Source organism: Cyprinodon variegatus, unplaced genomic scaffold (genome assembly GCF_000732505.1).
Source record: "Cyprinodon variegatus isolate N-32 unplaced genomic scaffold, C_variegatus-1.0 Scaffold67, whole genome shotgun sequence".
Classification (NCBI taxonomy): domain Eukaryota; kingdom Metazoa; phylum Chordata; class Actinopteri; order Cyprinodontiformes; family Cyprinodontidae; genus Cyprinodon; species Cyprinodon variegatus.
The window spans coordinates 30,250-42,672 of record NW_015150520.1 but is presented as its reverse complement, the minus strand read 5'-3'; the positions used below and the strand labels follow the sequence as shown (position 1 = coordinate 42,672).

At 39.2% G+C, this 12,423-nt stretch overlaps 1 protein-coding gene across 1 annotated transcript; it reads right to left on the bottom strand.

The window, feature by feature from the left end:
* Positions 1-4,276: 4,276 nt before the first annotated feature.
* LOC107083007 (steroid 17-alpha-hydroxylase/17,20 lyase) lies at positions 4,277-10,602 on the bottom strand. Its single transcript, XM_015371935.1, has 8 exons — positions 10,234-10,602; positions 10,010-10,148; positions 9,601-9,836; positions 7,521-7,607; positions 6,053-6,271; positions 5,077-5,246; positions 4,871-4,974; positions 4,277-4,557 (listed from the first exon to the last, which is right to left on the bottom strand). Exons 1-8 carry the CDS (start codon positions 10,594-10,596, stop codon positions 4,277-4,279), a joined length of 1,599 nt encoding a protein of 532 aa, XP_015227421.1. The 5' UTR covers positions 10,597-10,602.
* Positions 10,603-12,423: the final 1,821 nt, after the last annotated feature.

The window sequence follows — 12,423 nt, the reverse complement described above, 5'->3', positions numbered from 1 at the left end:
GACTGAGAATAATCTGAGAGTGAGGAAGGAGATGGGGTGGAGGGGAATGAAAGTCCACTTGAGTGCAACTAAATGAAAGGGATCTTGAAAGATGATTGGCTTTGGAAAAGGTGATTCCCTGAATTGATTGGCTGGAGCTGGTCAAGGGACATTGCAGGTGGTTCAGGTGAACTGATAAGAGTCTTCCAGATTGAATTGTCACGTATGCTTCATTAGTAAAACAAAATCAAAGAAATGTAACATGTGGCTAACGAAGGGTCTTTCTTTAAAATGGCAGAGTTTAACTGTCCAAGGCTGAAGGGATATCACTAATGTTTATGTATGTCAAGCTTTGGAAACGCCTGTAGCAAGATTTGATTCTATTCAGTGTCATTTGGTGAAACGAATCATTATCTAAAAAGAATAAACACAATGCAAGACAAATGGAGGTTGAGAAGTCTTAAGTAATGAAACCATAAACAATAGTAAATGGCAAATTAAGTTAATTCAAGGGGAAGAATGCTTTGCCTAGATTTATTTTCAGTCAATTGGAGGACACCACTTCTTGTTAAAATGTGTCTATAATCCTTATAAGTTACCTATAATGTTGGCAAATTCCCACAAGCAAGTTGTACTGGTAGTGATGTGGGAGTTTGTAGGAGAGCTGCTGTCAGTTGGATAGAGTTTGGATATATTCTAAGAGTAGATTGGATGGAAAAACAACTGATCTAGTTGGCTGAAACTAGTTGGTTACCGTAGATTAAACAATGTAATGATCAAAATCTGAGCAAGCCACTGGTCACAAATGTAAGCAGTTTTAATTATTGCTTATGGTCTCATTTTTATCTTGCTAGTGGTGTCAGCTGTAACAGATGGACTTCCACTCTTGAGGTTTATGGTTTAAGACCCATCCTAGACTTTTGAAAGTTGCTAAAAAACATGTTTTTTTGGCTTATGTGACAAATTTGTATTGGTTTGCCCATGTACAAATATAGATTGGGTAAAAACACTACCAAAGTTAGATTGGTTGGTTTGACCAAAAGATTGGTTGAACACATAACTTCCAACCCAATTAAAACCAAAAACTCTTGAAAAACTATTATGTTTGAATATAATGAGTAATACCTTTCGTTTTGTTCATCGATGTCAATTTGCACAAGCACTTTCACTGCTTATTTCACTAAATTGGCAGAAAAACAGTTTCTCTCTTCTAAGACATTTTACACACAAAAAACTTACAAAAGATTTTATTATGCAGACTAATCATTAACAATTTTAAAGGAAGTGATTTGAGGAAGAAAAAAAAAAAAAACAAGGAAAACAATTGCCAAAAATCAGACTATATTACTAACTGTAGTTCTGCATTTCACCAGTAGGTGGTGACACATGTTAAGATGAGGCTTCATCTCACCATCACTATCTGCTGTCATGGAAGATGCTGTACAAACAGCATTTCTCGCCTATACTAGATATTATATTTGGAATAACAGTATTGTTTAGTGTAAAAAGCAAAAGCTGGGCCATTTTAGCTGTTGTTTTAATTTCACAACTGATGACAGTTATTGCTTATTGCTTTTCAAAGAATTGATTTCTAAATTTGATATTGCAGTTATAGCAAAGTTATATGAAGATGTTTTTACTGCTGTCCCAAAGAATATTTAACAGCTCCTTATTGGATCTGCTGCTGAGTGTATTATAACAGCTTCTCTTAACAATATTCTTCTGGGAAGTGTTAATCTTATAGAAAACAAATGTTCAAATAAATACATCAGAAATCTGTTGGGAAATGCAACGGGTCCTTCTGCTATTTATTTTTGTTCATCTCATTTTAAGGACATTGATTGAAAAAAAGGAGTTAGTGAGTAATACATTTGTCTTTATAATAAAATCTAAGATGTATGTTAGAAGATTATTCAGAAGGTGTATCTAGTCAAAAAGACAATACAGAAATTTATTATTTATATAGAGTACTTGCGTACTTTTTATGAATTAAGCCCAGAGGGTTTTAGGAGCAATTTTTGCTTGAAATTACATGTGTAACTAAATTAAGTATAGCTCCAAAGTTATAAGTCGTAAATGTAAAAAACAATATTTGCACAATACAAAGTTATAAAATAATATTTTTCCAGTCAAACCACTATTACAAGCATTATCATTTCTGATTTATAGGAGATCAAACAGAGCAAAAATAAAAATTTTTAAGCCTCATCATTTTTTTTTTCTTTTTTAGATAAACACAGCAAAACATCATGAAAACCCTTTTGAAATTCTCGATGAAGCCTCAGAATGTATAGGACCACATCTTGACAATGATTGCAGCAAATTTGGACTGTGTGGGTTTATTTGTTTCACAAAGGTTTTAGTGTTTAGTGTGGCAGGCGGACCTGTACTTTTGGTACAGAAGTGCCGAACATGTCCAAAACATTCCAAATATATATATATTTTTTTACCATTATACACAGAATAATATCAATAACCTGAATAGAAAATTACATTTTTTCTGATTACAAGATAGGGCCGACTTATTTCCAACTATACAACAAAAACAGCCAGAATAGTTGGGGTCCAGAAAGTCTGCCTAGAACACAGAGCACAATAGTTTTTTACTTGTATTCATGGTGGATAAATGTGTCTTTCAGATTGGCAGTAACATGTTTCGGAGAGCTGAAGCCGACCAAAAAGCTTTTTATAATCTTTTTTTTACTGGTTGGATTGAAGCAGAACGTCAAGCTCTTTAATTTGACCGTTCTTTGTTGGTTGCTTTGAATTTTGTTATTTTAATGTTTTATGACAACCAAATGCTAATGTCAGACACCGAGTGGCCTTATCAGAGGGAATCCAGAGCTTATTGCTTACCCTAATAGTGATCCCTGACAAATGTGGGCTGTTTTAGATTCTGTGGTGAAATACTTAAAAAGAATATGTTGCTTGCTCTTATGAAATGACTTTATTTGTCTATTTAGAGCCTATATCTCTAAAGGGTTGTTAAATTACTAGTTTAGGGATTGTATCTTATTAGGCCCCCATTTTTGTTTGATTAATTTTGAAGATAAAGAGTTCTTGTTCTGTTTTTTTTTTTCTTATATTTCAACTTTTTCCAATATTTTACAGGACAAAAGTTCTATACCAAAACACACATGTAGTACAAAATAAAAGCAGACAATGAAAAGGCTCCTCTTTAGGAGACTGAAAAAAGTCAGAACCTTCCCATCCAGCTGAAGACATCTATAAGATTAAAGATGTAAAACGAAAAAGAAAAGCTGCTGTCTCTGTGCAGATTAGCTGCTGACAGAGCAGAAACGATGGCGCTCTGCCTCGCATTACTGCTGGGCGGATAAAGATTACTCAGCATTAATGAAGTAAAATGGGCCTGATTTAGATGGAGGAACTCTAGAAAATAAAAGATCAGGAAAGAGATTTCACATCCCCTTAGCTCAAGATCTTTTAGAAATTGATTCTAACACTAGTCTTCCTCTCCTGGTGTATTTTCACTAAATACGGCCCATTTCCTGTCTGTTTACAGAGTGATTAGGGCCACATGGAGACAAACATCAAGGAATAATAATAATAGTTGTTTTATTTATAAACTACAGTAGTGACAACCAGGAAGTTGGAGAAGATAACATCAGAAATAAAAACAGAAATTATGTTTAACTGAACTCAATGAAGAACAGTTGATTTCCAGAATAAAACCCATCATGTTTATCTCAGCCTGTTTTAGACGTTTCACTAATAAATGGTTTGATACCATGTTCCTGTACCTACCAGAGAACACTGGATCGGGTCGTCTCCTCTACTCCTTTTCATGATTAAATCAGGTCTTTAGGACCACAATGAAACTACTTCCAATAAGTTCTAATCAAAGGGATCCGGCTCCTGTTGGGACCTTTTGGATCCGATGAGCAGCAGAGCCTCTGGACCCGACCAGAGCTCCTAGAAGGTGAGCAGAAACCCCCCTTTAGCTGTCATTAAATGGTTTTAAAGCTTCATTTTAAGTTTTTATTCAATGTTTGTGCTTAGAAAGGTGAAGCTGATCCGGTTCTAAACCCAACCAGAATAATAGCATTAATAAAGCAACAAGCCTTCAAAACCACAGTTCCTTTAATACGCCATCTTATTTGCAGGTAAAAACAATGTCAGTCTGGACAGTTTCTGGATCGCTGGCCTCTCATCACCTCAGAACTAAGTTCCGTTCCCTGGAGGGACCATGGGATGTATTGTCTGTTCTGGAGAGGTGAATCCTTCATATCAGGGGGAAACTGTTGGGCCTGCTGTTCTGCTGAACCCGACTCAGGTCTCAGCGGGTCTGGCTGGTGCCTCTATCCCAGCCCGGTCTGGGTGTGGCCTTTACTTTGTACTTGACAGGCTGGAGAACGACACCAAACTTTCCTTCCAGGCTGGGCAGGGGATGGTCCGGCGGGACCGAGAGGGTGAAGCGCTGCAGGATCCAAGACAGGAAGAGGAAGAGCTCCATCTTGGCCAAGGCCTCTCCCAAACATACTCTGATCCCAGTACCGAAGGGCAGGTAGCTGGACGAGGGCACTGTGAGCCCGGTGCCTTCACTGTCCAAGAAACGTCCTGCAGGAGAAACATGGATCCAATCAGAACAGAACATCCAAAACCAGACTGCTTTCTGATCCAATAAAAGGTGTTTATTAAACAAAAAAAGAAGAACCATCAGATCATCCTGCCCTTATCACTTCTGATAGGAATGGGATCAGTTAATCATAACCTCTGTATCATCTTCATCCACATTGTGATTATTCCTCCAGTTAGAAATTAGTAGCTGAACTGGAGTTATCAGCTCCAGTGGGGTCAGGTGTACTGACTCATCTTACTGACAAAGAACCTTTATTCTTCTGTAGCTTCATGCTCATTGTTTGGGTCTCACCAGGGTCGAAGAGCTCAGGATTGGTCCACTCCTTCTCATCGTGATGAAGAGACCACAGGTTGATGATGACTCTGGTTCCTTTTTTAACTTTGAATTCCCCGATACTGTCGGGAGCAAACAGGCCCAAATGTCTCATATTCTGATTTAACGCAGGTAAATATACAGGTTAATTCCTGGGATAAATCATGAAAGAGTTTGGACTGAACCTGGTGTCGCTCAGAGCTACGTGAGGGATGAGTAGGGGAGCCACAGGACGGATCCGTAGCACCTCTCTGATGGTGGCTTCCAGGTAGGGCAGGCTGCCTCTGTCGCTGAGGCGGGGGGAGCGGTCCACTCCAATAATGGTGTCCAGTTCATGCTGGACACACCTTTGGACCTGGAACAATAGCAATACAGAACCGCTGCAGTCAGAAGCTCCTAAGGAGCAAACCTACAGAGACATCCACTTGGTGTCTCAGGACCCCCCATGGGATCCAAACCCCTAGATTGAGAACCCCTGATCTAGGATCCAGAAAGAAATCAAACTTTTATTAAAACACATTTACTCATTATGGAAAAAATCTCATCTGTCCCTGCTTTTACAACTCTGCAGTACCTCCCTCTACCAATTGGACGGCTCTCTGTGTTCTCCTCTACCATTTCACCAGGTTGGATTATTCAGAGGCCCACAGCATTACCGATGAAGGTCTCGCAGTTCCAAACTCTGATACTGGAACCAGTCTGAAGAGGTCTAAAGGTTGTCATGGAGACCCAAAGATGTCTTGTCCAGCCTTATAGGTTAGAGGCTCCAGGGGACCTCTGTGTGTCACCTCAGCTTTAAACCCCAGGAAACAGGAAGGCATCAAGCTCTAATCAGAGCTTCCCAGAAAACCCACTCAGTTCAGGAACATCAGGAGTTTGGTTTTAAAAAATAAATAATTTCTAAAGGTTCTGAGATTTTTCTGCAACAATAAAAGTTTAAAGTATTTCAATGCATAAAAATGCTATCTGGGTGTGTAAAACCTTAGAAATAAACACAGGAAGAGAGGGGGGAATCATTAAAGGTTCAGGACATGTCATTCAGAGAAGTAATGCTGCCCCATAGAGGGTCTAACAGGAGCTACAGCTTAAACAGCATTAAACCTGCTGGTAGTTTATCATGTTGTAGATTAAACCGAAGCACAGAGGGGTTTTCTAACTTACGTCTGGATGGTGGATGAGGTAGGTGACTGCCCATTTCAGCACTGTGGTGGTGGTCTCCACGCCGGCTCCAAAGATGTCCCCCACAGTCATGAGAAGGTGGTCATCGCTGAGGCCCACAGACGCTGCATCAATGCCTGCTGTGTTGTTGTTCTCAGCGCTGCGTTTGGCCCTCAGTAGGGCGTCCAGCAGGTCCCTCTGTACATGGTCGCTGTAGTCTGCCTGGGAGACGACAAAGTGGATTTTTCCATGGCTAGATCAATATGATGGAGCTGATCTAATGCATGATAGATGTAATTCACTCAGAGACAAAGAAAACAGTGGGAAGGTTCTGTTTGATGACTTTAGACTTTGCAAAAAGGTCTAATGCCCAAAAAACCGCCTCTCCTTAACATCTAGTTTATTAGCACCAAGCTTATCCTGATGCTTGATGATCAGAACCGCTTGGAAAGAATGAAGTAAAATCAGCTTCTCACCTTCCCACTTCTACTCGCATATTTTCACTTTTTAATGTGAAGCAGACTTTTAAATTTGTTCTCAGAATTTTGATTAATTTCTTAAAATACATTTTAATTGATACTATAACAGAAAATGAGTACAATTATTCCTGTTACTCTCTCAGAGTGACCCCGGTTAAGAGATTTTTGTTCCAATATTATTAAAAGTGGAGAAAACGTTTCAAAAAAGAACATTTAAAGAAATGTATTTAAAAAAAATGTGAACATTTAACCCACAAAAGGAATTTCATAGAAAGTTGACAACTTAAAGTGGTGTGCAAATAGTTTAAATAATATCTTTTTCAATTTGCTTTTTTTTCCAGATTTGTTTTTTTTTTTTCTTATTTTTGGTGAGACTGTGTTTGATGAATTACATTATTTATTCATTTTTTCAAATCTTGTTTTACAGACTTTACACTCTAAACTTCTGCTTTGATGAACGTGTCTATGAGGTTGTCCAAGTAGAGTCTACTCTACTTGGACCTTAGCAACAGAATTTCTATTTGTCCAGGCACTGATGACCCACAGGGTAAAATCTGGAAAATGAGATTTATAGATTTATATTAATAGAATTCAATTTCTAAAACTCATTCTCCTGAAAAATTATCTGTAAAATAAATAAATAAAAAAACTTAGAAAAATGAAAACTAGAAGATATTTAAAACAAAACAATACAAATTAAATTCTGAAAAACAGCAAATTATAGAGATATTTGATAAACTTTTGTCTGTCTTGTCTGACTTGTGTCCAAAAATTTTGTTTGAAATATAAATATTCCTAAAGCAGCATTGTTTCATGGTAGCATAAAAAAGGGAGAGGGAGAATCCACACATTGACCAGTGCTGTATAGTCATATTAGCTCTGCTTAGACTCGAACAGCGGCTACCGCTAACAGGACTCTATTAACAGGTTTAATGTGGGCTTTATTTTAAACAACAACAGGAGGTAATTAATGCCAATACTGCAGGGTCTACCTTATGCTCCTCGTACTTCTTCTGCAGAAGTTCATCTCTGACTGCCACACAGTGCTTCAGAAGACGTAGGTCTGCATTGGGAAAAATCTGCAACACAGAGACAGACATCAGTGCTTGACACACTTCTTTACTGATTTATCTGCATACACAGGATTAAACGGGGTTTTATTCCGATGTTAAGGTGGATAAAAAGGACGGCCTTTCAGAATCAGCAGAACTTTATTCTACTAATCATGACATCAAGAACGGGACTAACCTTCTACTTTGAGATTTTTTCCAATGGTTTTCCAATGGTTCAACCGGTAATCAACCAGTGTAATCCTGTTTCTGTGACTGGCTGGATGTGCTCTCTTTCATCCTCTGACATGGGATCTGGCTCAGAGCTTTTACAGTTGCCTTTTGTATCTCTGCTTCTTTCTGTATGTCTGCTTCTGTCTCCTTGAACCCCAGTCAGCCTCGGCAGATGGCTGCTCAAACTGAGCCTGGTTCTGCTGTAGGTTTCTTCCTGTTAAAAGGAAGTTTTTCCTCTCTGTCGCTACAAGCATGCTTAGTATGAGGGATTGCCTTTGAGTTGATGGAATCAACTGGTTTTCCTTAGATAGAAAACTTTTAATCAATTTGACTGTTTGATCTGGTGAACTGTAAAGTGCCTTGAGATGACATGTTGGCGCTATATAAATAAACTGAATTGAAATTAAATTGAACATGATTACCGGTACAAAATAACATGTTTTCATATTTTTTTCAATCATAAATTTACAAAACCAATCCTTACAGGAGGTAATATGTATGCTAGGAAAGAAGAAAGAAGTTCTAGTAACAATATCTACTGTTTACTGTATTTCACCTGCTCTCGAAACAGATCACACTATTCTTGGTTGGTAAGGTAACCAGAGTTTTTAATCAAATAAGGGTAGCAGTACTCTCAAAAGAGTATAAATTAAGTAAAAGTTAAAAGTGCAGTAAAGTACAACTACTCCTAAAAGTATTTTTTCCCCTGAAGTTATTCAACTTAATGTAACTACAGGTAGTTACTATTCACCTCTGGGATAATGCCAGGGTTTGAGAACATGTTTGGGTGTGTGTGTGCTCCTATTTATGCATCAAAGTGAGGACAATTTGTACCAAAGCGAGGACGTTGGTCCATTTCTGTCATCTTTTCAGTTTATTTTCTATAATCTTTATGCTGATGATATCTAGTTTTATGTGTCTTTTCCTTCATATTAAGTTTCTTACCTTGTCATTTTATTATATTGCCTGTATTCACCTAAAAGTTGAATGTCTGAAAGTTTTCTTCAGCTAAATTAGGATTAAGAGAGGTAATTATCTTTACACTAAAAAAAAAATGACGGTAAAGATAAAGCAGATCCTTGAGCCTCATGGTTTTCTGCCCAAATCCTCAGTTAGAAACCTTGAGATAACATTTGACTCAGGTTTGACCCTGGAAAATGATTTCAAATCTCTAGTTCTTTCGAAACTCAGCCTTGTTGTCTCTCATCCAGAAATGGAAATCGTAATCAAGACTGTTGTTTAATCTCATCTAGATTTCTATCGACACGTTAAAACTAAAACCTTCATAGACTGTCTGTGGTCTGTGCAGAACTTGAATGCTCATCTGCTGACTTGATCTTCAAAGTTCTGACATTTATTCACTTTTAACACAACTTGACCTGTTTTCCCTTTTTCTATCTAGCAGACACCAATCCACATCACTGCACTTCTACATCCCTACACATCCACCAGGGCCTTGAGGTCCTGTGATCAAGACCTGCTGCTTTTCTCCTGAGCAAAATGAAAAAAAAAAAAAAAAAAAAAAAATGAAAGTAGAAAGAGCCTTTTATTCCGTGGCCCTAAGACTGTAGAACTGTTTAAGCTAATGCTTAGGTTCAGGACTAAGGTATGAATTGAGTTTAGGTTCAGGCTAGGGGAGGTATGCTGTGGTAATAGATGGGTGGATATTCTCAGGGTCAAGTTATAGAAAGGGTAGAAAAAACTGAAATTCATGGAAGTCAGTGGGAGTCCTAAGGTGGTCCACATCACATTTAGCAGGACGAGGATGTGTGTTTTTACACTGACTGACCTGTAACCAGGGGAAGATGTCCACCAGGCTGTCCTTAGCCACGGTGTCCACGATACCTTGGCTGTAACGCAGCATGCCTTCAAACTCAGGGTCTCCTCTGGAGTAGGAGGAGTTGAAGCAGAGGGAACAGACCACGTTGGTGACCGCCCTGGTCAGCTCAGGGGCCAGGTCCAGAGCCAGGTCGACAGCCGCTGCCTCCGACACGGTGGAACATAGAGACTTGGCCTCTGCACAGACTGGGCACAGCAAAGGTTACAGTGAAAGAATAAGTGAATATCTTAGAACAGGAGTATTTTCCTACAGTTTGAACATTCAGTAGCCGAGCAAAAAGACAATGACAGCATGCAGGTTTGCATTAAAGCAGATAACAAAGGAGTCTCTGAAAGGCTGTGCAGTGATGTGTACTCACTGATGCTCTCAATGGAGGCAGAGCCCTCTCCAAACATACACAGAGCTCCGTGCACTATCTTCCTGTGGAACCTCCAGGCAGGACTGTAATCTCCAAATGCAATGTCCTTCCCATCTCTGGTCAGAACGTCTGTGGTTACCTTTGTCACACACGCCACATGCAAACACATGACATCAGGGTGGAAGGAGATGCCGAAGACAGACAAAACAAAGACCTATACCCACAGTTCTGGGCCTTCCTGCAAATATCTTCCCCTTCTTCAGCAGCACCTCTTTGGCGTGTGCATGCTGGTTGACAATGATCACCCTGTGGGAGCCCATCTTCAGAGAGTACGTCTGCCCATACTTCTCCTGGAGCTCCTTAAAAAGGACGTGAGGAGGGAGGGGGCTCCGCAGACTCAGCAGACTGCCGATTAAAGGCAAAGCCGGGAGACAGGGAGGCTCCCGGGGGCCGAGGGAGACCTTGGCTTTCATCTGCCACGTCAGCACAACCAGGATGAGGATGGCAAAGATGAGCAGACACCACCAAGCCATAGCTGTGTATGGAGGGTTCTGATGGAGCGGCTGGGTCCAGCTGTGGCCATACATCCCTGGGAGAGCTGTGAAGGAAAGCTCAGAACAGACGCAGCCCTCCACTTATATTCAACTACGTCAATGCCAGAGCCTTGACTCTGACTGTTTCCCTGGGACCAAATGAACGAGATAAGAGACATTATGCTGAGGGAATCCTTGAAGAAAACTGCAGACGTGTTGGGCTGTGTGGTGTCTGAAGGCTCCAGATGATGTATGGATCTATCACTTATAGGAGTTCACTACAAGTTCAACCCACCCAGGGGAAGGGGAGGGTAGGTTCGAACAAAGACACAGTCAACTGAGGATCAAGCCTTCTGCCCAGAACTCTCATATCTAGAACCTAAATCTCACACTATAATCCCACAAAGATAATCTAGAAGAATCTTAGAATAGAATTCATCTTTATAGTCATTACACTTCACAAGTACAAACAGGGTTTATACATGAATAACTCTTATTTAATGCTTTTTAATGCTCTTTTAATGCTCTTAGAAATTATCTTAATGCCATCAACAAGTAACCATGACTTATATATATATATATATATACAGGCTGCAGCCATGTCCCGAGTTCCTTGTTTTCCTGCCACTTTGGTTCAAATTTGCATTTTTTTCCACATTCTCTAGCCTTTTCTCTACCCCAAGCTTCTTTTCCGAAGCATTTTAATGCCATGATTATCAAATTTAATGAATTTTAATGCCAACTTCAGGGAGACTGAGAGCCATCTCATCCAACATCAGTATGTGACCTCACAGATGCTCTGCTGGGAGAATAATCCCAGTAAACACTTGTTAAACTGGTCAACAACATGAGTGGAGCGATGTGTCCAGCGCAGTGGGTGAATAGTGAGATAACGCTGTTGTTCACGTTTAAATCCATTATTATGCAGTCATTAATTAACAGAGGCGTAGCCAGATATTTTTATGAGGGTGGCCAGGCAATAACCAATGTAGACTGAGGGGTGGCCGAAAGTAGATAGGCACCCAAACCTCACGGTACTTCTACACTGTTCCAACAGGAAAATTAATGAGCAAAACATCCATATTTTCTAAATAAAGACAGAATATACTTTCCCACAGAATTTGCTAAGAAATAGATGAATATATTCAAAGATCTGTGCTTTCTAGATAAAAGGTATAGTGGATAAAATTCTTTCAGGTTTGAGTTCTGGACGAACATCTTTTCCATGGTCATTACTTACCTAATTTTTATAAGTAATCATTGTGCATAAAATTGATATTTACAAGTACAAATATCCACATTAATTGATTATTTAATACGTTTTTTTTTAAATATTTATTTATCTATGATTTCACTGAAGACTCCTGGATGACTTTTCTCTTTACCCCATAAAACACAAAATCTATTTCTGCTTGAATTCTGTATTTATCATCTTTAATGTTAGTATATCAATGTGCATAATTAACCACAGTGTTTTTGTTGTCAAGTAATTGTTAATATATGAAAAATTAAAATGTTTCGAATATTCCACTTAAGAGTATTATTGTTGCCACCATCTGTATTAGAGGGAAATAAATGGTAGGGTGGCCACAGGGGTGGCAAATGAGTGGCTAAGGGTGGCCATTGCCACCCCTGGCCCCCATCTAGCTCAGCCCCTGTTAGTTAAGGCCAGATATTATTGGTGTTTCCAAATACTTTAAATATTTGAGCAGATAATAAAATGAACAAACTACTGAATGCACGATAGATTCAACATGAGAACCGAACTTTTTTTATTTTTATATTTACAACTAAGATTTTGCGTTCTTTTGTCCTTTTCGTGACATGCGCTTCCCGAACGCGTTGCTGGATATTTTTGGACCTCTCCGCGCACCGTCATTT